At 47.6% G+C, this 27,457-nt stretch overlaps 2 protein-coding genes across 2 annotated transcripts in view; both read left to right on the top strand.

Moving 5' to 3' along the window:
* Nucleotides 1-27,457, top strand: part of PEAK1 (pseudopodium enriched atypical kinase 1) — a 715,824-nt gene that overhangs the window by 72,948 nt on the left and 615,419 nt on the right. The gene's annotated exons all lie outside the window — the stretch shown is intronic.
* ODF3L1 (outer dense fiber of sperm tails 3 like 1) lies at nucleotides 1,517-8,112 on the top strand. The gene is made up of 4 exons (XM_036454951.2): nucleotides 1,517-2,178; nucleotides 2,925-3,035; nucleotides 5,844-5,957; nucleotides 6,732-8,112. Exons 1-4 carry the CDS (start codon nucleotides 2,058-2,060, stop codon nucleotides 7,211-7,213), a joined length of 828 nt encoding a protein of 275 aa, XP_036310844.1. The 5' UTR covers nucleotides 1,517-2,057; the 3' UTR covers nucleotides 7,214-8,112.

Genomic DNA, 27,457 nt, shown 5'->3' with positions numbered 1-27,457 from the left:
GCCAGGCATGGAGAGGGGAATGAACCATGCTTGAAATTATCTCTGGGAAAGGGAGACAGCAAGCTGACCAGAGTGGAGATGGGAGGGGATGACATGAAGGCAAAGCTAGTGTTCAAGAGCCATGAGTTTTCAGCTCCTTTTTTGACAGGGAGTAGACACTGCCTGGTGGGTACTGAGGAGACAAGGCACCCTCTACCTGGGGCTCTCAGGGGCAGGTGTATGAGAGACAGAACAGAAGCTTTGGAGAGGACAGAGGTCTGTCTCCAGGGGTTAGCTAGTCTCTGTGAAAGCTGGAGGGAAGGGAGCTTCTGCATTCAGAGCAGACGCAGGGGTGTAGAGTGGTTCAGTTTTTCCAAGAGAGCTGTGCATAAGGATGACAGCCAGGAGCAATGCAGGGGTGGGAGGTGGGGGGGAGGGAAGGAAGGCTCCCTGGGTTTAAATACCAGGAAACTCCTCCCAGTCTTCCCTCCCCACCAAGCCCAAGAAGGTGGAGCTCCCGGCCCCACATCTGGCCCCTATTGGCATGAGACCATCAGGCTCTAGCCCAGTAAGCTCACAGCTTCCTCCAGGAAAAGCTGACGAGGATGGGGTGTGGAGGCGGCACTGCCCATGGCCCCGGACGAACTGAAGTAGGGCCAATCCCCACTTTGCCAAGCCTCACCTCTCCAGAAATCAGAGGCCTGGCTACTCCATAGGTGATGTGAGGGCACGGGCAGCTCTGCTGCTGTTGGGTGGGACCTTGCCATCTGCTCTGAGCCTTCTGGTCTGACAAGGGGATTTTAGAATGCCAGCATGTATGGCTGGTCCACTCCATGTCTTCCCTGTGCCTGCTGGTGGGAATAAGGCTCAGCATATTTTGATTTCCATTAGATCAGACGCTATGATCCAAAGAGAGCCCTGGAGTTTTGTCCAGGGTCTGTTTCTGCTACTGATGTGAGGAGAAAATTTGGGCAAGTCCTTCTCTTTTTGGGGTTTCAGTTTCCATATCTATGTACTGGTGTTGTGACAGATACCCTCTCTAAAGCCAGTTGTCATTTGTTCTCAGAATAGAAACCCCTCTTACTTGATTTCCACCAAATCCCATCTGAGCTAAGAAACTGGTTGGTATAAGCTGACCCGGAGCCCCCCAAAACTCGGGATTTTAAGGGTGAAGAGATCTCCAGCATTTCCTTTGCCCAGGGGCTCAGACATCAATCGTATGTTTCCTCTCATGCTCCCCTCCACCCTGGGGTGCTCCTGACTACAGGGACAGGAAGTGGCTTCTTAAGGCATCAGCACTACCCCTCCATCCTCCTTTATTTGTTTCTCATTCCCTGCCTGAAATGCCAGCAGCAGGCAAGTATTCCTTGAGTTAGACATAGATTTCTACAGATGCTGGCCTGGGGATAAAATCAGGGAAACTATTGGACCTTAGTGTGAAATAATTGGCTTGATCCTTTCCCAAGGAAAAACAGGGTTTGGTAGAAGGGAGGGCATGGTGGGAACCTTGGGGGACAGGTAGTAGGGGCAGGAGGTAAAGGGCCACCATAGGGAGCTATGCAGGCTCCAGGAACTCTTGGCCCATCACCTACCTAGTCTTTCTATTCCTTTTCCCACCCCTAGGGCACCCACGAGGAGTGAAGATCTGGCTCTGTCACTCCACCTCTCTGTTTTCCTTCTCTGACCCAGTGTCCTGGGGACCCTTCAGGCAATATAGCTTGGTTGGGTCGAATCTCAGGGTTCTATGACTCAGCTGCTAGCATAGAATTTCTATGCCACAGTTCAGGCACCATGGCAACTGACAGAAATAAACACTGCGCTTCACAGTCTAGGTTCTGTAGTGATGTCATCTCCAGGTCCTGTCTCCTGGGCCCTGTGGCTTGCTGCGCCCTAGACTGTCTCAGCTGCTCAAGCCGGAGATTGTCTTCCTTCTCAGCCCCACGACACCTCTGGAGTGGGCAAGAGTGGACGCAGGAGCTTGGGCAGGGGAACCTGAAATAAGCCCCACACCAGCCTAGCTCCTTGCCTGCCACTTAGATGTCTCTGTAGCTGCTACTGTCCCGTCCTTGGTTCCAGCCATGAAGCAGCGCAAGGGGCCCGGGAACTTTGTGTTCTACGGGCAGCGCCCAGAGGAGAAGGTGCCGGTGCCCTCTTGGCAAGAGGTGAAGCAGACCCCTGTGGTCATGGCGATGATCAAAGGTGAGAGCAGAACCCCCAGACCCTGCCCTGAACTCGGGCCCATTTCTTTCTCTTGCAGACTTTCTTTAAAGTCCACAGAAGATGTGTGCCTCCAAGCTGATTCGTGCAGGCAGTGATTCTACTGCTGGGAATTTTCAGGGGGGAGGTAGGTAGGAAAGAAAGGGAGGCTGTGATATGGAGTGAAGCCAGCTTTAATGAAAGGCTATGGATTTATTGGAGCCTTTAACCCCGCTTTAGCTCCCCCCTTCCCTTGAATCTTAATCTCAAATGAAAGCAGAAATATTACTTTTTACTACATTGTTAATAACTGATTATTGCTCAGTTTGGGAGGTGGTTTAGTGATGGTTAAATGTTTGAGCTGATTGTCTCAGAATTTTCACATTACCAGCTTGTGTGACTTTGGGCAAATTGATATTCTTAAGCCTCAGTCTTCTCATCTGTAAAATGGGAAATACGATAGTATCTATCTTACAGAGTTGTTGGGAGGCTTAACTGAAACAATTCACATAAAATGCTTAGTGTATTACTTGCCACAGTATAAGTTAGTTGTAACTATTACCTATCCAAGGGAAATTACATTTACCTGGGAACACTGCCTTTCAGGCAAGGAAGCGACTTGATGGTGGAATTTGAGGTCGTGGACATCAGGGAACAAAGACCCTGATGTTCTCACGGAGCACTGTACTTGGAGCTTCCTGCCTCTGATCTGGTGGACCCAGAGTGAGCCTTGCTGTCTGTTCTCGCAGGTCCGGGGCCTGCCAAGTACTTGCGGCCATCCTGTACAGGCTACCTAGGCCACGACAGCTCCATGTTCCAGGAGCCAGCCTGCACTCTGCACACTCAGCACTCAGCAAAACGTGAGTGTCCCCCCACACCTTGGGTGTAGGGTTATTGTTAGATGTTTGGGGTGGCAATGAGAGGAAAAGAGCCATTATCTGTAGCCCCAGGCCCCTGGGAACACAGGCCCGCCCTGAACTGGACACCAAGGTTATCTGTTAGGTCCAGATGGATGTCAGCAGTGATGCCCAAATGACCTACCCCTCTGAAGGCAACTCTGTGGGCACCTTCCAACTGGACCTCCTGAGGGAGCTTTAGAGCACATGTGTCAAACACAAGGCCCGCGGGCCAAATCCTTCCCTCCAGGCCTTGCAATGTGGCCCGCACCGCGCTATCATCACTGCACTCCGCTGCGTTTCCATCACAATGACAGTTTATGACTGTTCAGTAAACCATTCGGCCCGCGATTTAGGCTGGATTTTAGATTTTGGCCCCTTCTCTGATTGAGTTCGACACCCCTACTTTAGAGGGATGTTGTCACTGTCCAGCTGGCAGAGCAGAGTCGCCTTTCTGTCTGGCTTTTACGGATTCACTTGCCACAGCAGCTGGGCAGGAATAGCTGGAGATTGGGGGAAAGTGGTGAGGATGGTGGCCCCCAAGGCTATCCAGGTGGCTTGGAACCCCATGAAGGGGTAGGAGCACTGGATCACAAAAGAGCTGGAGCTACTGGCCTTGGGCAGGAGTATGTATCTGGGGGTCTGAGATCTATGGTGCCTTCCAGACCCCTTCCTTGGCCAGCAGTACCAGCTCTTTTCAGCAGGGTACCCCCAATGGCTGAAGCTGGGCCCCCTTTTTATTATTATTATTATTTTTATTTTATTTTTTTCACAATAGCTGTCCCATTTTTTTATTTGATTTTTTTTCCAGAGAGAAAGGGAGAGTGAGAGAGAGTTAGAAACATAGATGAGAGAGAAACATCAATCAGCTACCCACTGCACATCCCTCCATTGGTGATGTGCGTGCAACCGAAGTACCTGCCCTTGACTGGATTCAAACCTGGGACCCTTAAGTCCGCAGGCTGAGGCTTTATCCACTGAACCAAACCGGTTATGGCAGCTTGTCCCATTTTACATCCCCACTAGCCACATTACAGGGTTCCAATTTCTCTACATCCTCACTAATTGTTATTGTGTGTGTTTTTTGTTTTTTGTTTTTTTTAAAATCAATCTTTATTGTTCATATTATTACAAAGGTTCTTCATTTCTTCCCCCCTCCACCAGGTTCCCACCCCACCCTCTGCCCCCTCCCCACCCCCCATCGTCCTCATCCATAGGTGCACAGTTTATGTTCAGTCTCTTCCCGCATCCACCACTCCCCCTTTCCCTGAGAACAGTCAGTCCACTCCCCTCCCATATCGCCGACTCTACTACAATCAACAGCTAATATTGTTCATCAGGTTTTTCAATCTCCTTTTTGTTGTTGTTGTTGTTGTTATTGTTGTTATTTTAATTAATAAACTTTTATACTTCTAAGAATAAATTTTAAAATCTAATAATTTTAAACCTTGTTTTTTCTGCCCTGGGAATTGAGAAGCAAACTTGTTTACATGTAAACTTGCCCTTAGGCTATCAAAAGGTGTAGCCATTCAAATGTAAATGAACACATTGTTTAAAGATAGCTGCTGGTTGGAATTGGATTACCTGTTCTGGGTGGGAAGGGCTTGTCCTCCCCTTTCTCCATTAAAATTAAGGGGTTAGCTTTAAAACCTCTTTTTGGCAAGAGACCTTAAACTTTCAGAACTTTAAATTTTTCAGATAGTACATCAGTTACTTAGCATTTTCTCAAATCAATAATACCTCCACATGCCCAAGAATACACTTCACACAAAAGATATTTCCAAATAGATCAACCAACCTCATCCAGACCCCACACAAGGCACTCACAGATCAACACCCCAGCGCTATACTAACTCAACACTTCCAGATTTAAGCCTTCATCACTTGATTCAGCAGACCCTCAAGTTTCCCCAAAAGTTTCCAGCCATGTCTGAGAGGCAGCCCTGGGGCGTGGGCAGGCGAGGAGCGAGCTGTTTTGGGCCTGCTGGTTCGGGCCTGGCCTCTGTTGCTCTGGTCCACTCCACAACCAGCTGCTCCCGGTCTGGCCACTGCCACTCCCGGCCTGGCTGCTGCTGCTCTGGGCCTGGCTGCTCCCGGCCTGGATGTGGCTGCTCCCAACCCAGCTGCTCTGGGCCCAGCTGCTCCAGGCCTGGCCGCTTCCGACCTGGCTGCTCCGGGCTTGGTTGCTGCTGCTCTGGGCCTGGCTGCTCTGGGCTCGGCTGCTCTGGGCCCAGCCGCTCCTGGCCTGGCTGCTGCTGCTCCGGGCCTGGCCCCTTTTTATTATTTACAGTATTCCCCATCCTCCTTTCCCCCCTGCACCCAGTCGTCATCCCTCCCCAGGCCTTCACTACATTTTGCCTGTGTCCATGGGCTATGCATATATGTCCTTCAGCTAATTTCTTCCCTTTTCCCCTTCCTCCTCCTCCCTCAGGTCTCTCAAGTCTGTTCCTTGCATCTATGCCTATGGACCTATTTTGTTCATAAGCTTATTTATTTTGAGTCCCTTTTTAAAACTAACAATAGCCACCATGCCTATTATGACCCCTTGGCACCAATCACTGACCAGTGGACTAAGCTGCTATGCAGCTGTCCCTCTGGACAAGTTCTTGAGAATGAAAAGCCCCATTTTACAGGTGAGTCAAATTCTCAGGGTTCCCAAAAACACCCAAGAGCCTGAGGAATTGAGAAGAAACCCTTCCCTCCTTTCTTGGGGAAGAGGGTCTCCCCTGGGACAGACTCTAGAACTGACTGAGGTCTGTGTCTGCCTTGCAGGGATAATGGACATATGCAGCCCTGGGCCTTGCTACTTATTGAACCCTAAAATAACTCGGGTTGGGCTGTCCAGCTGCCAGCAGATCTCCATGGAGGAACGCATCCCTAACCTGTGTAAGATGGAATGGGGAGTGGGGTTGGGAGGTTGAAGAATGGAGGTCTACCCTTAGGACCTGAGTGGGGGCAGAGGATCATGACTCCCCTCCAGGTGTGTCTGTGGATGCTGGTATCTCCCTGCAATGTCACATCAAGACACAGATGTCACCATATCTGTGTCACAGTACTTACTTATTGAAGACAACATTATGCATATGTGTCAGGGGTGATTGTTATAAGTGGGGCTCATATAGGGGCAGCAATATCGCTATGCTAATAAGCTCATAGTGATTTCAGGATGTTTTCTTGGTTTTGCCATGGGGACAATGTCAGAATGCTGACAGCCCAAGGTGTCATACTGATGACACTTATGTCTTTTTCTTTTTATTAATCCTCACTCAGGAATATTTTTTTCTCTCTCTTGATTTTTAGAGAAATTCGAAGGGAGAAGAAGAGACACAGAAACATCGATATGAGAGACACATTGTTAGTTGCCTCCCGCACGCACCCTGACTAGGGCTGGGGATGAAGCCTGTAATCGCATGTGTGCCCTGGACCAGAATCAAACCTGAGACCCTTCAATCAATGCTCTAACCACTAAGCAACTGACGAGGGTGTGGTCTTTATATTATGACAATAGTGTCATATTCTAATGTCAGGATAGCCTAAGTCCCTCACCTGCCCACAGCTCCGTGTAGGGTTGGATGTCTCCCTGTCCAAAGCGAATGTGGCTCTAGTGAAGTCACATCAGGCTAATCAATGCCTCAGGTCGCCACCTTTGCCCACTTTCAGGCCTGAGCTCCACCCCAGCCTCCTGCCACTACTGCGTGGAGAAGACCCGCCCTCCTGGAGAACGCAGGGCCCCACAGTACACTTTCGGCTCCCGGTGCCCATACAGAGTAATGGACCCCAACCCGGCCCCCAACCACTACCAACTGCCACTCTTGCTGGGGCCCAACCTCCCCATCAACCGAGCTGCTCCTTGCTATAGCTTGGCCTCCGCACACAACATCCGGTTCTCCAAGAAGAACGCGGCAGGAGGTCCTGGGCCCGCCGTGCACGCCCGCCCTGAGCCATCTGTCTACCAGAACCGCAGCCCCGTCTACAGCATGGCCAAGCGTTTTGCCTACCCAATGGGCCACACACCTCAGCCTGGACCGGGTTCCCATGATGTCCAGATGGTCACAGTGCACAAGCCCCGCACACCTTCTTTCACCATGGGTGTCAAACACTCACCCCACCTCTGCCCACTGGTCATTGACATTCACAACTGAGGGCCCTCCTGGTGTACTCACTCACTCCTCCCCACAGAAGATATTTTCTATACAAAAATGAGCAACTTACCAAGGTTTTGAGTAGCAGAACTGAAGCCTGATGTGTTTAGCACACAGAAAGTATTAAATATTTTTATTTTTTTATTTCTTCATTTTGTAAATGTTCATGACTGCTTCCTTTGGGCCCTGCCCTGGATGAGGGGTGGGGACACTGGGAGGCATTACAGGTCAATGTCTGGGAGAAGTCCTGTTCTGGCTCATCAGGGGAGGCCGCATGTTCTCAAGAAGCCATGGGTAGAGGTTCCAGAGGGCTGAGTTCTAGTTCTAACTCTGCCACTAATGTGCTGTGTGATCTTATGCAGCTTCCGCCCATCTCTGGGCCTTGTGCAATAAGGACTGGTGGCGAGAGGGTGGGGGGGAGAGAGACCTGGAGGATGTTCAAGTTTCCTCTAGGTCCAGAGCTGTGTGACTCTGAATCCTGACAGTGCTCAGCACCTTAGAGGGGAGAAGGAAAAATGGTTGCGGATAGAGGATGGAGGGGTCACTCTGGTTGGGAAAGGGGGAGAGGTGAGTTTTCCTGGGGGAGGGATTCAGGACAAGCAGAGACAGTGTACAGAAGGAAGGATATTCCTGGTGGTGGTAAAGATAAGAGCAAAGGCCAGTAGATGGGACCAAAGGATGCAGGGCAGGGAGCTGGGGAGGCTCAGAGGGCACAAGCCCGGGCTGCAGGAGGCTGGCTGGTAATGGGACCAGATGATGGCCAGCTTGCAGTGGACTCAGGCTTTGTCCACTGTGAGGTAGGCAAGATGTAGTATTTTCAGAATTCTTTGGGCAGAGAGAGAAGATGAGCAGGATGGGCAGAGCCTGAAGGCTACAGTCAGACTCGGGAGGAGGCAAGGGGCTGAATGTCACATGCTGTCTCTGGAAAGTCACTTTATGACCCCAGCCTAAAAGCTGAGCCTTGCAGTGCTGGTTAGAGGAGGGGCTGCACACCAGCCAGGAAGGGGTGGTGTTGCTTCGCTCCCGAGTCCAGTCCTTGGCCACTGCCCCCACTCGTTCTGACTTGGCTTTTGGCAGCCAGGTGCCAGCTCCGGGAAGGCTGGGGTCTCTGGGGCTGGTATTTGTCCTTCCTTAATTCTTAGTGTCTGGATCTCCCATTCGGACTTGCCCTGCTCCCTGGACACAGGAGGTGTGAGGGGGACTTCTATCCCTGCTCTGCAGCTTGGGGCCAGTGGGTTATGGAGGGAGAGGGACTGGGGAAGAGGAGAGGAGGCAAAATGTCTTCCAGACCCCATGGCTCAAGGAGAGGCACATTCTTCTGCATCCACTATCCCAAGAGCTGAGAGGCAGGAGAAGGGACCACTCAATATTCTGATGTGTCTGCTGGCTCATCTTTATGAATCTGAGAAATATCGATAGTTAGGATTTAATTGAAAATAAAAATTAGCCCTAGCTGCTTTGGTTCAGTGGATAGAGTGTTGGCCTACAGACTGAAGGGTCCCGATCATTTCAGTCAAGAACACATGCTCAGGTTTCAGGCTCGATCCCCAGTAGGGGTATGCAGGAGGCAGCCGATCAGTGATTCTCTTTCATCATTAATGTTTCTATCTCTCTATCTCCTTTTCTCTTTGAAATAAATATAAATTAAAAAAAGAAAATTCAATTGAACAATTTTGGCCAGAAAGGAGCAGAGAATAGCTTTGGAGTATTAAAACTACACACACACACACACCCCTGAATATTATTAAAAGGGAATTGTTGAAAAACCCATAGGTCATAACTGACTCTGGGCCTGAAGTCCCACCTACCAAGGGGTATTGTGGCTGTCCTTTCTCCCACACTCCTCAACAAGCCTGGGCTGCGCAGCCTGGATTGGGAGCGAGTGAGCTTGGGGACCCATTGGTCCTGCAGCAAGTTAGAAAGATGCCATTTTGCCAACAACACCATTGATTACGAATGCTATAAAAATTAGTGATATTTGGGCTGAAGTGTTGGATAGATTCCCCCAGGCTTGCCTGGAGCTGGGGCTCAGTGCAGTCAGGAGCTTTCGCCTCCCTTCCGCTAGGGAGAGCCAGTGGCAACCTCAGCAGTCTTCTCTGTGCGCGTGTATCCAGACCCCTGCCCGCTGCCGTTTCCCTGAGTTTCCGAGTCTCCTACCTGACAGTCAGACTCCTCCCGTATGAGACTGGGTCCGTGGGGTTTCGCCTGTAACTGGGGTTCAGTGCAGTCGGGGGCTTCCTTCCCTCTCCCTCCAGAGAACATCAGCCAGGCACTCAGCTGCCCTTCCTCTCTGCACACATGTCTCCCTACCTCAGTCCTTTGCAGCTCCTCTGATTTTCTGTGAGCTCTTTTCTTTCCTTCTAGTAGTAGAATTTCCACTCAGCCAGCTTTCCTGTGGTTCTGGATGATATCAGTTCTGTATTTTAGTTGTAGGATTTAAATTGAAATTGTTGTGTGAGGCAGCAGTTTAGGTGTTTACCTAGGCTGCCATCTTGGTTTCTCCCAGAGGTCCACCTTGATCAACAGAGCTGTTCTTGGAGGCCATTATAAGAGGAGGCCTGTGTGGCCTGTGGGTGGTGTGGCTGGGAGCACCTACAGTCTCACTGTCTTTAGTTTGCTCTTCTTCTCCAGAGTGCATTTTTCCCTAGGAGAGTGGAAACATGTTACCCTTCAGGGGAGAAAGGGAGATAATCAGAAGTAAAAAACTATCATCATTGTAAAAACAGCATGTAGTAGAGTGGGCTCAGAAGGGGAGAGGAACTGAGAGAGAGTCAGGGATGAAAAAAGGGATCTGAGACATGGGACAAATGTGGGCAGGGCCTGGGTGGGTGTGGGAGCCAGGCAGGGCTGCTAGGGGAAAAAGACAAACGAAAGTTGATCTGGGATTGTAGAAAAGGTTTGAGGAGGGAGACCCGTATTCTGAATTCCAGGCACGGCCCACGAGGGAGAGGGATGCCAAAGTGAGTAAGATAGACAAGTATCTGTTCTTGTAGCCTGTAAAATTTACTAGAAAAAAGTGGTGCCTTTGTGTGTTCAGCACTTGTCATGTGCCAGGCACTTACATAGCTGAGAGTCAGAGGGGGTGGGTGATCTGCCAGGAGGAGGGGCACCAGGGTTCCAGCCCAAATGTATCTGACTTCAATCTTCTTTTCACATTGTCTCCTCTAGGTGCTAGGACTGGAGACTTGGTTCTGCCATTTCTAGTGTGTGACCTTGAACAAATCCCCCTTCTTTCTGTCTCATTTTCCCTATCTGAAAAGTGAAGAGAATGCTGGCTGCTCTGCAAGCCTGTGGGAAGGATCAAATGTCTGGATGTGGGTGTCCACCAGCTCTGGCTCCTTGGAGAGCATACTGAGGGGTGCGGGGAATCAAGAACAGGCAGTGTTGGGGCCTGACTATCCAGTGGCAGCCCCAGTCTCTAGCTGGAAGGAGGGGGACTCTAGCTCAACTCCTTGATGCCTCCCAGTGGCAATATTTGGGTACTGCAGGAGATGGGTATGGACAAGATTGCAAAAGGGTCACAGCTGGAAGACACCTCTAAGGGAATGTTGTCTGGTCTCTCTGGTCTGTTTTGCAGATACCCAGAGAGGGGAAGGACTTACCCTCAGGTCACTCAGGGTGGAAGCTTGAACTGGGATTGGCTTTCAGGGTAAGGTGCTTTCCTTCAGCTATGTGGTCCTCAGGAAGACCCAAAGGAGCTCAGAGCAAGAGAAGTGCAACTCTGCATGAAGCCACCTCCTCCAGGGAGTCTTCCAGGGTTTCCTCCAGTAGGAAGTGACTTTACTCTGGCCCTGCAGTCCTACACATACTCTCTCCTTGTTCTTCCTGCTCCACCTGCTCTGAATTGCCCTCTTCCCCTAAGCAAATCAGGCAGTGGTGCCCCTTGAGGTATTAGGTATGATGAAGGACCATCTTTACTATGCAGGGAATACCAGCCAGGGATCTAGCTCTGTTCCTAGACTTTACTGCATTATATCACTTGAGCCTCATAACAACCACAGGAAGTTAGTTTAGTTTTTGAGCTCCAATTTTTGGGTAAGGAAATAGGCAGAGAGGTTTTAACTCAGATACAAAGTGGTTGAGCAGGGATTCAAACCCAGGTCCATCCATTCTCTGGAGAGGATCCTGTATTGGAGATGAATATTATTCCCATGGATATGACAGTTAGCTATGAAATGACTGGTCCAGAGGTCTTATGAAGTCAGATCTCAGCCACATCAATGCGCTGCTGTGTGACTTTGAGCAAGGCTTCTCTCTGTGAAAAAACTATGTGCGTGTTTTCCAGATTACCTCAGAGATCCATTTTTGTCCTGGAATTTGGCATGTCTAGTCTTGGCTTACCCTGAAATAGATCGTTCCGAAAGACAACAGGAAGGGGTGAGCAAGTGGCAGATTTGGGAGGGCTGAGCTCTGGCCAGGGAGCTGGGCCTCTCAGGTAGTCTCCTCCTTGGGGATGTGGGGAGCTAGGAGGGTCATGGGGAGGTGTAGGCTGTGAGGATAGGAGAAGGGTCCAGATTGGGACAGGTATGGGGCGATGAGCTGGCCCTTGGGCCTGGAAGCCATTTCCAGTGCTTCCTGTTATGGAGAATTTTTTTTCTTGGAAGGAAACAGCTTCAGCAATCAGTGTCAATGGGGGCCGAAAGGTGGCAATCGCTGCCAGCAGGGCTTGAAGCAGAATCGTATCTCTCACTTGGGGCTGTGTTGTAAATTCCTGTGATTCAATCTCAGCCTGTTGGAGAACAGAGACATTCAGGCTTTGTACAGGCTCTTCTCCCTTGGAGTAGCCTGTTCATGGTACCTGAGACTCAGACAGCCCTCTCCATAGGCTGCACAGGAGATCAGGTGCTGAGGCCCCTAGGATACCTTCATCCAGCCTGAGCCATTTCTGCCCAGATCTGGCTACCCCAGCCTTCAGTCCCAGACATTCCTATGCTTACCCCCCCCCCCCCCCCCACCAGATTTGGCCTGAATTACTCCAGGGATCACATGTATAGACATTTTCTGAGGCCCCTGATATTTCATGTGGTCGTCTGTGGCCAAGAGAGACCATCCACTTACAACTTCTGCCACTTCATGTTGTTGATGATGAGGACAAGGTGGGAACCAAGGCCCAGTTTGTGTATTTTCTTTCTTCATTTAAAAAATTTATTGTTATTGAAAGTATTACAGATGTCCACCCTCTACCCCCAATTGACCCCTTCCTCAACACCCTCCTCAGGCCTTCACCACACTACTGTCTGTGTCTATACGCTATGCATATATGAATATAAATTCTTTGGTCAATCTCTCCCCACCCACCCACTTTGCCTTCCTTCTGAGATTCATCAGTCTGTTACATCTATATATCTGGATCTATTTTGTTTTTGTTTTTGAAAAATGTATCTTTATTGTTTAAAGTATTACAGATATCCCCATTGGTTTTTTTTTTTACCCCATTGACTGCCTATTTTTTTTCATCAGTTTATTTTCTTCATTAGATTCCACATATGAGTGAGATCATGTGATAGTTTTCTTCCTCTGACTGACTTATTTCACTTAGCATAACACTCCCAGGTCCCTCCATGCTGTCTCAAAGGGTAAGAGATCCTTCTTTTTTACAGATGCATAGTATTCATGGTGTAAATGTACCACAGGTTCCCCCCCATCCCCCTCACCTGCTGACAGGCACTTGGGCTGTTTTCAGATCTTAGTTATTGTAAATTGTGCTGCTATGAACATAGGGGTGCATGCATTCTTTCTGATTGGTGTTTTGGGTTTCTTAGGATATATTCCTAGAAGTGGGATCACTGGGTCAAATGGAAGATCCTTATGTAATTTTTTGAGGAAATGCCATACTATTTTCCATAATGGCTGCTCCAGTTTGCATTCCCACCAGCAGGGTTCTAGGGTTCCCTTTTCTCCACATTCTCATCAGCACATGTCATTTGTTGATGTATTGATATACCTCACCCAGGTGTGAGGTGATACCTCATTGTCATTTTGATTTGCATCTCTTGGGTGATTAGTGACTTTTTTTTTTTTTTTTTTAATGTATCTTATTTATTTATTTATTTATTTATTTATTTATTTATTTATTTATTCATTTTTTACAAAGAGGGATAGAGAGATAGAAACATCCATGAGAGAGAAACATTGATCAGCTGCCTCTTGCACACACCCTACTGGGGATGTGCCTGCAACCAAGGTATATGCCCTTGACCAGAATTGAACCTGGGGCCCTTCAGTCCACAGGCCGAGGCTCTATCCACTGAGCCAAACCGGTTAGGGCTGATTAGTGACTTTGAGCATGTTTTTATATGTCTCTTGGCCTTTTGTACGTCTTCTTTTGAAAAGTGTCTATTTAGGTCCTTTGCCCATTTTTTTTTTTATTGGATTGTTTATCTTCCTTTTGTTGGGTTGTGTGAGTTGCATTGATCTCATACAATTGTCCCATTGATCTATATGTCTGTTTTTATGTCATTACCAGGCTGTTTTGTACCCTGTACCCCTGAAAATAAGACAGTGTCTTATATTAATTTTTTCTTCCAAAGTTGCGCTAGGTCTTATTTTCAGGGGATGTCTTATCTTTCCATGTGCTAGGTCTTATTTTCGGAGGATGTCTTATTTTTGGGGAAACACGGTAGTATAGTTTGATATCAGGTGGCATGATTCCTCCAACTTTGTTCTCCTTTCTCAAGATTGCTATGGCTATTTGGGGTCTTTCTTTTCTTTTCTTTTTAATATATTTTATTGATTTTTTTACAGAGAGGAAGGGAGAGAGACAGAGAGAAAGCTAGAAATGTCTATGAGAGAGAAACATCGACCAGCTGCCTCTTGCACACCCTCTACCGGGAATGTGCCCGCAACCAACATACATGCCCTTGACCGGAATCGAACCTGGGACCCTTCAGTCCGCAGACCGACGCTCTACCACTGAGCCAAACCAGTTTTGGCTATTTGGGGTCTTTCGTTCATTGCAACATTATTTACAATAGCTAACATTTGGAAGCAGCCCAAGTACCCATTAGTATATGAGTGTATAAAAAAACGTGATCTATTTACACAATGGAATATTACTTGGCCATTAAAAATAAGGAAATCTTATATTTTGGGTCAGCATGAATGGACCTGGAGAGTATTATGCTAAGTGAAATAAGCCATTCAGAGAAAGACAAGTACCATATGATTTAACTCATATGTGGAGTCTAATAAAATAAACTAACAAACAAAATAGAAACAGACTCATAGAGAACAGACTGGCAACTGTCATAGGGGATGGGGTTTGCAGAGCTGGGTGAAAAGGATGAAGTGCTTAAGCAAAAAAGATCTCATAGACACAGACAACAGCATGGTGATTACCAGAGGGGAGGGAGTGAGGTAAGGGGATATGGGAGCACAGGAATTGATAATGGAAGAAGACTTGTCTTGGGGTGGTGAACACCAAGTTGATGTGTTATAGAATTGTATACCATTAACCAATGTCACACCTATAAATTCAATGAAAAAACTCAGTCTTTAGGGGAAAAAACACACATAGTAAAATGGGTATATTAAGATATAGATAGGAAAAGTAAAAAAAAAAAATGAGGAAAAAGAGAAAAACAAAATAAGAAAAATTAATAATAACAGTAAGAATAGACTAAAGTAGAATAGAATCAAAGGAGAGAAATTATATATATATATACAAGGAAAAAGAATCCTATCTAATAAAGAGAGGAATATGCAATATGCAAATTGATCATCATGTCGTCACAAAGATGGCTTTACCCAGCCCCCTCAGTCCCATCAGAGTCTCCCAGTCTTTTCAACCCAGCCTGGTGGAGGGGGCAGGTAGTGGCAGGTGCATGGTGTAGCTAAACCTGCCCTTAGCCCCCCAATGTTGGCTACCCAGCTGCCCAGGGCAGGCCTGAGGTGCAGGCAAGCCTCAGATAGCAGCTGCCCAGCCACCCAGGGCCTTCCAAGACTCAGGTAACCAGGGCTGACTGAGGCTTGCACTGCCGGCAGTGGCAGCAGCAGAAGTGTGATGTGGGCGTTGCTTTCCCCTGATCGCCAGGTTGCCTCCTGCCCCTGAGGGCTCCTGGACTGTGAGAGGGGTTAAGTTGGGCTAGGGACCCTTCCCCCTCCAGTAGATGAATTTTTATGCACTGGGCCCCTAGGAAATAATAAATGGGGGAAAAAGAATCTATATAAATCACAAGATGGCCACCCCCATGCCATCACAAGATGGCCACCATAAGATGGCCATCCCCACATCGTCACAAGATGGCCAGCAGGGGAGGGCAGTTGGGGGATATAGGGCTAGCAGGGGAACAGTTAGGTGTTAATCAGGCTGGCAGGCAGGCAAGTGGTTAGGAGCCAGCAGTCCTGGATTGTGAGAGGGATGTCCAACTGCTTCTGGGATTGGGCCTAAACTGGCAGTTGGACATCCCCTGAGGGGTCCCAGATTGGAGAGGGTGCATGCTGGGCTGAGGGACACCCCCAATTTCAGGCACAGCCTCTAGTCCTATCTAATAAAAGAGTAATATGCAAATTAACCATCACTCCACTATACCCACAAGCCATGGCCAACAGCCAATCAGAGCAAGTATGCAAATTAACCCCAACCAAGATGGCTGTGGCCACAAAGAGCAGGAGGGAGGCTTGGGTTTCCCTGGCAATGGCGCTAAGCTTTCCACACACCCTGGAGGTGTACTCAAGGGTACAAAGTTTCAATTATGGAAGGTAAATAAATTTTAACAGAAATGGAGGCAGCCATGGAGCTGGAAGAGCAGGAGGCTCTGGTTTTTCTGAGTGATGGAGGAAGCCAAGCTTCTGCAGCCTTGGCAGGTTCAGGTCTTCACTCCAGGCTACAAAGTTTCAATTATAGAAGATACATAAATTTTAACAGAAATGGCTGCTGCTGAGAAACCAAGATGGCGGCAAAGGTAAACAACTAACCTGCCGCATCACACAACGATTTCAAAACTACAACTAAAAGACAAAATGTCTATCACTTAGAACCGCTGGAAAGCTGGCTGAACGGAAGTCTTACAACTAGAAGGAAAGAGAAAGGAGCACAAGTGCTGAAAAGCTGAAAAGCCTAGGTAGGGAGGCACATGAATTGAGCTGGTGGTGGGCGACTGGGCACGCAGCTTTTTTTCAACCCAAAGGGAAACAAACTCCCGATCACTTTGAAATCCAGTTTCTGGGGTCACACTGGGGACCCAGATACCTACAGGGAGAAGCTGGTCTGTCAGTCATTGGGTACAAAAGTGAGGGTGACTTTTTTGCGGAGGTGCACACAGAAATCATTGTTTACTGCGCTGGAGTGCGGGGACATGGGGACTTGGAAACGTGGAAAGGCAGAAAATGGGAGGAAATTGATAATTCTCAGGGGGAAAGGGGTGTCTGTGTGGGGGTACTGGAAGAGACTGGATAAAAATCATACACCTATAGATAAGGACAGTAGCGAGGTGGGGAGGGAGGTAAGAGCAGAGGGTGGGGTAGGGACCAGGTGGAGGGGAGCTATGTGGGGGGGGGGGGGAAGGGAAGGACAAACAATTGTAATAATCTGAATAATAAAGATTTATTAAATTAAAAAAAACTTAAAAAAAGAAAAAAAAAGAAATGGCTGCTGTCACAGAGCAAGCAGGAGGCTTGGCTCTGCTCTAGACTACAAAGTTTCAATTGTAGATGATAAATAAATTCCAGATACCAAGGGCCTCCACTTGGGTTGCTGGGGGGCATGGCTGGCCTGCAAACCACCACAGGCCTCTTGCCTAGGCTGCCCCACACCCCAAGGGAACACCCACCCTGATCCACAACATTCTTCAGAGCAAACCAGCTGCTAGCCACCCATGCACCAGGTCTCTATCCTATCTAATAAAAGAGTAATATGGAAATTGACATCACTCCTAACACAAGATGGCTGCCTCCATGTGGACACAAGATGGCGGCCATAATATGGCCATCAGGGGAGGGCAGTTGGAAAGCACAAGGCCTGCAAGGGAGGGCAGTTAGGGGTGACCAGGCTGGCCGAGGAGGGAAGTTGGGGGTAAACAGGCTGGCAGGGGAACAGTTAGATATCAATCAGGCTTTGCATGGGAGTGGTTAGAGGGTGATCAGGCTGGCAGGCAGAAGTGGTTAGGAGCATACAGGAAAACAGGCAGGTGAACAGTTGGGAGCCAGCAGTCCTGGATTGTGAGAGGGATGTCCGACTGCCCAGTGGGATTGGGTCTAAACGGGCAGTTGGACATCCCCAGAGGGGTTCCAGATTGGAGAAGGTGCAGGGTGGGCTGAAGGACAACACTCCCCAACCCCATGCACGAATTTTGTGCACCAGGCCTCTAGTAAATAATAAAAGGGAAAAAACAAAGAACAACAAAAACAATCCACTCATACACACACCAAAAAACAAAACAACACACACTCAAAAACCTTGGGCTCGTTATTTGAAGAGTTCACTGAATTTTGCTCTGATGTTATTGAATCTGGTCCCTTGATGTGTCTATCCTGGGCCTCCTGGCAGCTTGTCTGGTGCAGATCAATGTGAGGAAAGATAAACACAATTTTCCTTTAGTAGCCCTAAAGGTACGTTCTTTTGACTGGAATTTATCTTTAGAAAGCTCCTAGTAGTCCAGTAGGTGGGGACTCCTTAGCCCAGAGGCTGGGTCTGCCTCGAGTTTCAGGCCTTGATTGTCCCTGTTCTGAGCTGTACTCCCTTCTCTCACAGAGCTGGTTCTGCAAGTTTCAGTTGCAGGTGTTTAGGATACTGCTGGCGTTCACTTAGCTGCGAGGTCCAGGTGGTGTCTGTGGGGAGCATGTCCAGGGTCTGGGTTGTGTCTTTGGGGCATACACAGGCCTGGGGTGCCCATGGGTTCAGGCCTGGGCTGTGGCTAGACTGGGTGGTGGCCAGGCTGTTCGCCTAGCCGCTGCCACTTCCTGCAGCCTCCTCCCAAGGACGACCTTGTGAAACCTTCAAGATGGTGTGGTTTCTGAGCCAGAGCCGCTGGTGTATGACCTTTTTCATATATTGTTGGATCTGACTTGCTAATATTTTGTTGAGGATTTTAGCATCTATGTTCATCAGGGATATTGGCCTGCTATTCTCTCTTTTTGTAGTGTCTTTATCTAGTGCTGGAATTAGTATAATGTGGGCCTCGTAAAAAGAGCTTGGAAGTGTTCCTTCCTCTTGAATTTTTTGGAATAGTTTGAGGAGAATAGGTGTTAGTTCTTCTTTGACTGTTTGGTAAAACTTTCCTGTGAAGCCATCTAGACCAGGGCTTTTGTTTGCTGGGAGGTTTTTTTTTTTTTTTTTTTTTTCCTTTTTTTTTTTTTTTCTCCTTAATCCTCACCCCAGGATATTTTTCAATTAATTTTTAGGGAGAGTGGAAGAGAGAGGGAAAGACAGAGAGAAACATAGATGCTAGAGCAACACACCATTTGGTTGCTTCCTGCATGAGCCCTGACCAGGACCCGGGAAGGGGAGGAACCTGAAACCAAAGTTGATTAGAATTGAATCTGAGACCCTTTGGGGGTCATCTGCAGGCTGATGCTCTATTCACTAAGTTAAACTTGCTAGGGCTTGTTGTGAGTGTTGTTTTTTTAAATTAGTATTTCAATTTCATCAGTAGTTATTGGCCTATTCAGGTTTTCTGATTCTTCCTGATTCAATTGTGGAAGGTTGTATTTTTCTAGGTATTTGTTCTTTTACATTGTCCAGCTTATTGGCATATAGTTATTCATAGTATTTTCATACAATATTTTGTATTTATGTGGTGTCAGTTGTTACTTCACCTCTTTCATTTCTGATTTTATTTATTTGGGTCCTGTTTCTTGATGACTATGGGTAAAGATTCATCAATTTCGTTTATTTTTCTTTTTAAAATTGAACATATTTTTATTTATTTCAGAGAGGAAGGGAGAGGGAGAGAGAGAGAGAAACATTAATGACAAGACAGAATCATTGATCAGTTGCCTCCTGCACACCTTACACTGGGGATTGAGCCCACAATCCAGGCATGTGCCCTCACTGGGAATCGAACCTTGACCTCCTGGTTCATAGGTCAGCATTCAACCACTGAGCCACGCTGGCTGGGCTGTTTATCTTTTCAGAGAACCAGCTCTTGATTTCATTGATTATTTTGTTGGTATTTTTTTTAGGTCTCCATGCCATTTATTTCCTCTTTGATCTTTATTATTTCCTCTCTTCTATTACTCTGCACTTTTCTTGTTGTTCTCTTTCTAATTCTAAGTTGTAGAGTAAAATAGTTCATTAAAAGTTTTTCTTTTTCTTTTTAAAAAAGATTCTTTATTGATTAAGGTATTACATATGAGTCCTCATCCCTCCATTAACCCCCCAACCCTGCCCCCACTCTTCCTGAATCTCCTAGTAGGACAGGAGTCAGGTTGTGCATACACTGCAGACACACAGCCTGGAATTATCACTTCAGTAAACAACTCCCCAGGGAAGGGCTGCTACCTGAATCCCGCTTTTCCTTTCTCCTAAGACCTCTTTCCCAACTTCTTCCCAGTCCTGAGGCACTACAGGAGCCATAGACACCAAGAAGGGCAGCCAGAGCACAGGGCTGTGCCTATTCACACTAGGAGATTCAGGATACATGCCTGCCTTCCCATAATTCTGCTGCCAGGAAGCCCATTGTACTCTGTGTTAGAGCACATTCTCCAAAGGGCCTCTGGGGATTCAATGTGCTTCTGGAGGAAGGGAAGCTTATATAGCCTGATCAGTCCCTCCACAATCAATGAGCATGTTTCTGTAAAATGAGCACTAAGCTGAGAGTCAGATGAGCTGGCTAATAATTCCAGCTCTGTGTGACCTTGGGCAAGTTCCTGTGCCTCTCTGGGTATTGGTTTCCTTGTCTGTAAAATAAAGTAAGAGGACTAAAGCCATTTTTCTCAAAGAATGATGTATGCATCACTGGTGAGAAACAAGACTATTTTAGATAGTATACTGATAGCTTTTGCTATTGTAATTAAGTATTTATTTTCACGTATCTTCCTGGCTGGCAAGGCAAGTGGCCTCATTAGTGAGTGTCTTCCCAGTAACACTTCCACCTTTCCACTTTTGAGCTCCTACCATCTGCACTGCCACTGCTGCCACCATCATCACCCTAGAGATAGGACAGAATTGCTCTTGCTGTAGAGCCAGGAATGAGGTGTGTGTGGGTGCGAGGTAGTCAGATTGTGTGTACATGGCACACACACTCATGTCCATATATGGCACATGTGTGTACACACACACACACACACACACACACTCATGCACCAGTACACAATTGTGAGTTGTGCGTATCTTAAGTGTATGCATATGCACGCACATACACGCATGCAGAATACAAGTACATGTGTCTGTACCCAAACAGACTAGCATGGTAACATGTACCTACCCAGACATACTGTCCTAGTTCAGATTTAATACATAGCCATGTACACATAGAGGTGGATTTCAATGGGAAGACATACAGTGCACAGGTGCAGGTGCACATGCGAATGTAGACAAGCATCCATACCAAGAGACTCCTGTGTGCATTCACACACACAGTCTGATGTGTCTGCAGAGTCACGAGTGCATGTGGCATTGTGCACAGCTGTCAACATTGGCGAACCTGCAGAAACATACAGAAGCATGCAGTCTGCTCTTTTTATGCAGGAACACCTACATGACAGGTCCATGCAACAGCATGCACAAGTGGTATGTTCCTGGAATCTCACAGGGCTCAAGGTGCAGGGACTGTCTAATTCCCTGGGGGATGTGAGGAGATAGGAGCTGAGGACAAGTTAATTAATTATAATTTTTGACAGAGGGAGAAAAGGAATAAATGAGGGATAAGGAGCAGGGAGGAAGGGGGAGCAGCTAGAGGGGTGAATGTAAAGAGGGGGTGGGATCAGGTTGGGAGACCCTCATGGACCAGAGCATTAACCCTTTCCACTCAAGGAAGACCCAGGGACCCCACCACTCAGACAATTCCCAAATCAAGGTAAGTGTTTAGACTGCTGTCACAATCTTGCAGAGCTTCCTCTGCACAGCTCTGAGGATAGAAGACTCACTGTCTTTCCCCCAACCTTGCTCTCATCTCATCCCTACAACAAAGTCCAGGTGACAATGACAGACAAAAACAGGGACTCTGAGGGAGAGAAAGAATGTGAGCCAGGAAAGCAGGGAGATGGGGTGGGTGGGAGTGATAGAGAGAGATACAGGGACCAAGGATGAGAGAGATGCAGAGACATTAAGAAAGTCAGAAAGATGAGAGAGAGACTTATACTGAGCCAGTGAGGGCCAGATAAGCCCAGAGACAGAGGGGGATCTAGAGAAAGAGAGTCAGAGCCAGGGTGAAGCAGATCTCATGTGAATAGCTACAAAGAAAGAACTGGTGACTGGGAGAGACAGTTCAACTCTGTCCCTTTCCCTGGTTAGGAGCAAGCTACCCTATGTAGGGGGTGGTGGTGGTGGAGGGAGGAACCCTGGCTCAGAGAAGATGCTGTGTGACCCTTCCAGGGACACCTAACCTCTGAGCAATGGCTGCTGGTCTTTAAAGTGAGGGTGTGTTGACCCTGCTTCTGAGAGGGGCCTGAGAATCAAGGGGAGGCTGCCCTGGCTTTTTGTTCCCTCCACTTCCCCTGAGACATCTGAGCTTGCAGATGATAGTGGGGGCTCTTCCAAGGTCTCCCATCCCAGGGCCCACTTGGAAGCCTTGGAGTTTGCAAACCAGGTGGGAGAGGAGTGTCTCAGCGGGCCTGTGTAATGTGCTGCAACCACATGGTACTGAGTGATGGAGTGTTTACCCTAAATATTGAAAACGCAAGATATAAATACAGAGTGAGGGGGTGCAGCCTTCAGTAGTAATTTACTGGCTTATGCTGGCGGTGGCACGGGCACTTATGCTTGGCTGTCGGGAGCACTTTTGCAATGGCTTTATGATTGCCAGCTGCCACCTGAGCTCCTTTTCCTGGAGAAGGGGCTCCTTTGGGATCGCTAACTGTTCTGGGGATGAGGCAAAGTGGTTATTCCTGGGCCTTCTCCATTCCAGGATTTTGGGGTCTCTCCTGCTTTCCCCTCCTCCAGCATCTCCTGGCTGAACCCTGGTGTACTTGGGTAGAATCAGAGGAGCTTCAATCCCCCGGTGATCTTCTGGATTGGCACCCAGAGAAGCCACCCAGATGCTCCCGGGAGCTCACACAGGGGGAACTAAGGCTCAGAGAGGAGAATCACATGGCTAATGGTGGCTTCAACCCCGCATGTCCACAGCCTCCCACCCAGGAAGTTAAGCAGCAGGATTCTTGCAGGAGAATGCGGCAACAGAGACTATGGTAACCCTCAGATTGGACATGGGGCTTTCCCATGCTGACTCATCTGCTCCTTCTCTCTGGGCCAGCAAGTGCAGGCCTTGAGTCCTTGTCTTGCCTCCCAGAGCTGGGGCATGGGGTTGGGACATCCTGGTCTCTACAGCCTGCACATCTGAGAGGTTTTCCCTTTGAGCTGTAACACAGAGCCCATGGCTGTGTTCAGGGGGAACTCCTTCCCACAGCAGAGAAGCCATACCTTCATGCTCAGCCCTTCTGGGGTCCCTAAGCCTGATTCCAAAGAAGTGTGGTTTTGGGCTTCCCTGCTCAGAGTGAGAGCCCACCTGGGCTAGAGAGAGCTGTATGGTCACCTGCTGTCGGGGTTGTATCAGGAGTCTTTGTGGGGGGTCAAATGTGCTGAGTCAGCATCATGAACCTGACAAAAAGAGCAGGGATTGGGGATGGGGCCAGATGGGTGGGTGGGTGTCTATGGAAGGAGGGCTGAGGCTGAGCATGGAACACTTCCTTCCATTCCTTGCCTGCCCCTCATTTTTACCTCTTTACCCCATTGTCATAGAGGACCTCTATGACAGGCCTATGCTCTCCAGACCCATCCTGCAAGAAATGCCAATAGGCTCAGGGGAGACCCAGGTGCCTGAATGGGATAACGTGGCCAATCATTGGCTGCCAACTCTGGTTGGCTACACTTGCATTGATATGGGAAGTAAGAAATGCTACAAAGACCAGTCACCTGGTCTACTGTCACCACACTTTCTTCTCAGTCTTGGTTCTGGTGATGAGTGGGGTATAGGCCAGAGTGGATTCTCTCGATTTATTCCTGGGTGATTTTTCTGTTGGCTCTCAGCCCCACTCGCACCTCCTGTCTGTCCTGTATTGCCTAGATGGAAGTCTGCAGACCATACTCCAGGTGCCCTTGCTTGCTGGCTCTCTGTTCAGCTCTTCCAAGAGGAGATATAGGAGGTTCTGGCACATGAACAATAGCTGCCTCTTGGTTCTAGTACCAGTATTGGTGGCACCATCAGGACACAGCACAGAACACCAGATCAGGGCCACAGAAGCCTCGTCATGATCGGATCTGCCTCCTCCTCTCCACCCCTTTGTACCACCTCATGCAGCCTGGCCCTGGAACTCCTAGAAGGCTTCTTAAAAAAAAAAACCTCCTAGCCTTACTGGGCCCTGGATAACAAGGAAAACTATCTCTTCCATGAAAAATCCTTGCTTTTCCTATCAATGGACAACTTTCAGTGAATCCCAGTTCTCTGGGCAATGTGGACACTCAGGCCTCCAGCTGCAGCTGCCTCACTGGCAGTTGCTCCCTAATGTCTCCTCTGATCCTCCCACCCTCCTTGGGCTTCTTCAGCTTCCTGGAATTCTGGTGATCCATAACCCTGGTTTTTACATGGCCCTGACTCTACATTTTGTCCCCTTTACACACAGGCTCTTGGCTTCTGCCTTTGCCATAAACTGACTGCATTACTTGGAAGGTCAGATTATGTAGGGGACCAGTCTTGGCCTATGGTCAGACATTCATGCCTGCTCCAGGGCAACTCAGAGGAGCCATTGAGCTTTAGAGTGGAGCCATCTTCTTTTTATTTACATCACTTTTAATTTTTCAATTACAGTTGACATTCAATATTATTTCACTAGTGGCTCAGTGCATGAAATTTGTGCACAAGTTGGGGGTTCCCTCAGCCCAGCCTTCACCCTCTCCAATGAGGACCCCTTGGGGGATGTCCCACCACAGAAATTGGGCCTAAACCAGTGATCGGACATTCCTCTAGTAATCTGGAACTGCTGACTCCTAAACGCTTACCTGCCTGCCTGATTGCCCCTAACCCCTCTGCCTACCTGCCTGATTATCCCTAACCTCTCTGCCTGCCTGCCTAATCTCCCCTAACTGCCTCTGCTTGCCTGCCTGATTGTCCCTAACCTCCCTCCCCTGCTGGCCTGATCTGGCCTCCAAATGCCCTCCCCTGCTGGCCTAGTTGCTCTCAACTGCCCTCCCCTGCCAGCCTGATCTCTTCCCTAATTGCTTTCATGTGCCTGATTGCCCCTAACTGCCCTCCACTGCCAGCCTGATCTTGCCCCCAACTTCCTTTCCCTAGCAGGCTGATATTTTCCCCAACTGCCAACCTGATGGCCCCTAATTGGCCTCTGCCTCTACCCACACCACCATGGCTTTGTCTGGAAGGAAGTTGGATGTCTGGAAGATGGCCAGTCAACCCAGTCTAATTAGCATATTACCATTTAGTAGTATAGATAGATTATATAGGATAGGATTGCTTAAATGGGCTGGGGAGGGGAAGCCTTTTTCATCAGAAGGAGATGCTCTTGGCAGACAAAAATACATCAACCCTATATCTGGACTGATAGCTAGCCATATGCACTATACTGCCAAACCAGTCATTAAAAAATTGAACCACTTTCTTACACCTTATGCAAAACAGCTGTTGCCCTTAAAACCCCTCCTCAGCCCCCATTTTAGGTTCTGTCTTTGCAGTTCACCCAGATTAGGTTCTGATTGGTCCCTTTCTATGCCAGTCAGTGTCAAAAGCTCTGCATCCTAGGCAGCCATTGGCTCCTTGTACTTCACCCAGATTTGGTTCTGATTGGTCGGTTTTTATGCCAGTCAGCATCTCTAGGCCTATCAATGGGCCTGATCAGAGAGGTGGGCTGATCAGCAGCCCCATCGCAGGCCCGAGAGAAAGAGAGATGAGGCTGCTGGCCAGGTCTGGAGCAAAAGAGAGAGGCAAGTACTGATTAATAGCTGCCATAGAGGCTATGGATAAGATCCTGCTTCTCTCTCCTCAGGCCTCTCTTCAGACCTAATCTGTAGCCCTTTGGCAGTCAGTATTAGGTCCAGGCTCCCACAAATGAGGCAATCAGTGCTGGGTTGCACTGACTTGTAGTTGGTCAATCCTTCAGTTGTTGTGGGTGATATCCAGTCATTGTGGATGTTACAGACCCTGGGTTTTTATATATTAAGATATTAGTTTTAGGTGTATAGCTTAGTGATTAGACATATAATTTACAAAGTGATTCATCCTAAGTCTAGTACCCATCTGGTTCTAAATATAGTTATTATATTATTGACTACACTAGAGGCCTGGTTCATGAAATTTGTGCACAGGTAAGGCCACAAGCTGTTGGCTGGCCAACCCTGCCCCTTGGTCAAACTTTTGGTCAAATTCCCAGTCAAGGGACCAATTTGCATATTGGCCTTTTTATAGGATTCCTTATGGAGTATTTTACATCCTGTGAGCATTTTGTAACTACAATTTGTACTTCTCAATCCCTTTACCTTTTTCACCCAGGCTTGCCAACCACCCACCTATTTGGCAACTCTCAGTCTGATTTTTGTATCTACCCTGTTTCCCGGAAAATAAGACAGTGTCTTATATTAATTTTTGCTCCCAAAGATGCGCTAGGTCTTATTTTCACGGGATGTCTTATTTTTCCATGAAGAAGAATATGGAACACATTTATTGTAAAATGAAAATAAAGTAAATTTATTACCTGTATACGGTACGGTAGTACGGTAAAGTTGTCAACACAAACCAGACAAACTGTGAATCCTACAGTATCAAGAAGTTACTCATTTATTCAATGACAATCATGTCATCATCTTCTGGAACATCATCATAACAATCTAATTCCTGAATTTCCTGATGAATTTCTTGTGACTTCATGTCTTTCAGAATCAGTGGACCAAATCTCTCATGTTTAGTAATAGCACTGTCTTTAAATGAGTACTTCTTGTCAAGGTAGCCTGCTCGCTGTGATTTTCTCCCATGAATTCTTCATCCAAGTCACAACTTCTTGCAGTTTAGGTTTCACAAAGATTCCACGCTGATTTCTCTCCATTCTATTTCAATGTAGTCATTAATTTCCATGCGCAAATTGTCTTTGAATGGCTTGTTTATTGCAATAACAAAAGTCTGGAGATAGGCCGTCATTCCTTCAGGACTCATTATCTGATCTATTTTTCTTTCATGAAGAAATGTCTTCATGTCTTTAGTGTGGTGAGTGCTGGCTGCATCCCAGACTAGCAGACCTCTTTGGCTCCCTCACATAACAAGCGGCAGCATTAAATCGACCCACTTCCTTATAACTGCTTGTGTGGCTCAGGCTTTTTCAGTTTCAAGAATAAAAATGCCCAAAACATGTTCAATCTTTTCCTTCTTGCCCTTAAAAATGATTAAAGGTGGGATTTTAGTGCCATCCAGACTAATTGCCAAAATACAGGAAACACATGCACTTTCATAAGCAGTGGAGGGAATGTACACTAAGGAGGCACCCTGCTGTTCAATTGTTGTTTGAGATGATTGGCCAATAAACCCTGCAGTTTCATCCATAGCAATCATGTTGGAAAGATTGTATTTAGAGAAGTCAGCATCATCAATAAAAGACTTGAATGCAAGTGCTCGCTTAATAACTTTAGTATCTTCCAACCTGTGTTGTACCGGTAGATCTTCTTAAAGACAGTTCACTCACTGAAGGAAATTATCCAGTCAGTGTTGTGATGCTTTGAAGTCTTCGGGGGCTATGTCAAACTGTGGTGCCATTGCAAGGGAAAATTCTTGAATCTGAGCCCTATTCACAACCAAAGCCTCTGCTCTCCTGTCAACAACCGATTCACAGATCAGGTCTTCCAGCTTGGAAAATAATGGTTGCCGACCTGATCCACACTTGTGTTTTTTAGCATTTCCCTTGTCCACTTGTTCAATGAGGTTACCATATTCTGCTCACCATTTTTGGACCAATGGGATACTCAACATCTTCTCTTTGCAGAAAGCAGTAAGATTTTGGCCTCAAGAGTCTTCCCACTAAAGTGGGAGCTGAGGAAGGGTTTTAAGGGCAATAGCTGTTTTGCGTAAGGTTTAAGAAAGTGGTTCAATTTGATTCTTGTACTCCACGGAGTAGCTTTTTCTTTTTGTGCTCATTTCTACAGGTAAAACAAAAAAG

Source organism: Pipistrellus kuhlii, unplaced genomic scaffold, assembly GCF_014108245.1.
Source record: "Pipistrellus kuhlii isolate mPipKuh1 unplaced genomic scaffold, mPipKuh1.p scaffold_m20_p_1, whole genome shotgun sequence".
NCBI lineage: Eukaryota > Metazoa > Chordata > Mammalia > Chiroptera > Vespertilionidae > Pipistrellus > Pipistrellus kuhlii.
This window is presented reverse-complemented; position numbering and strand designations above follow the sequence as displayed.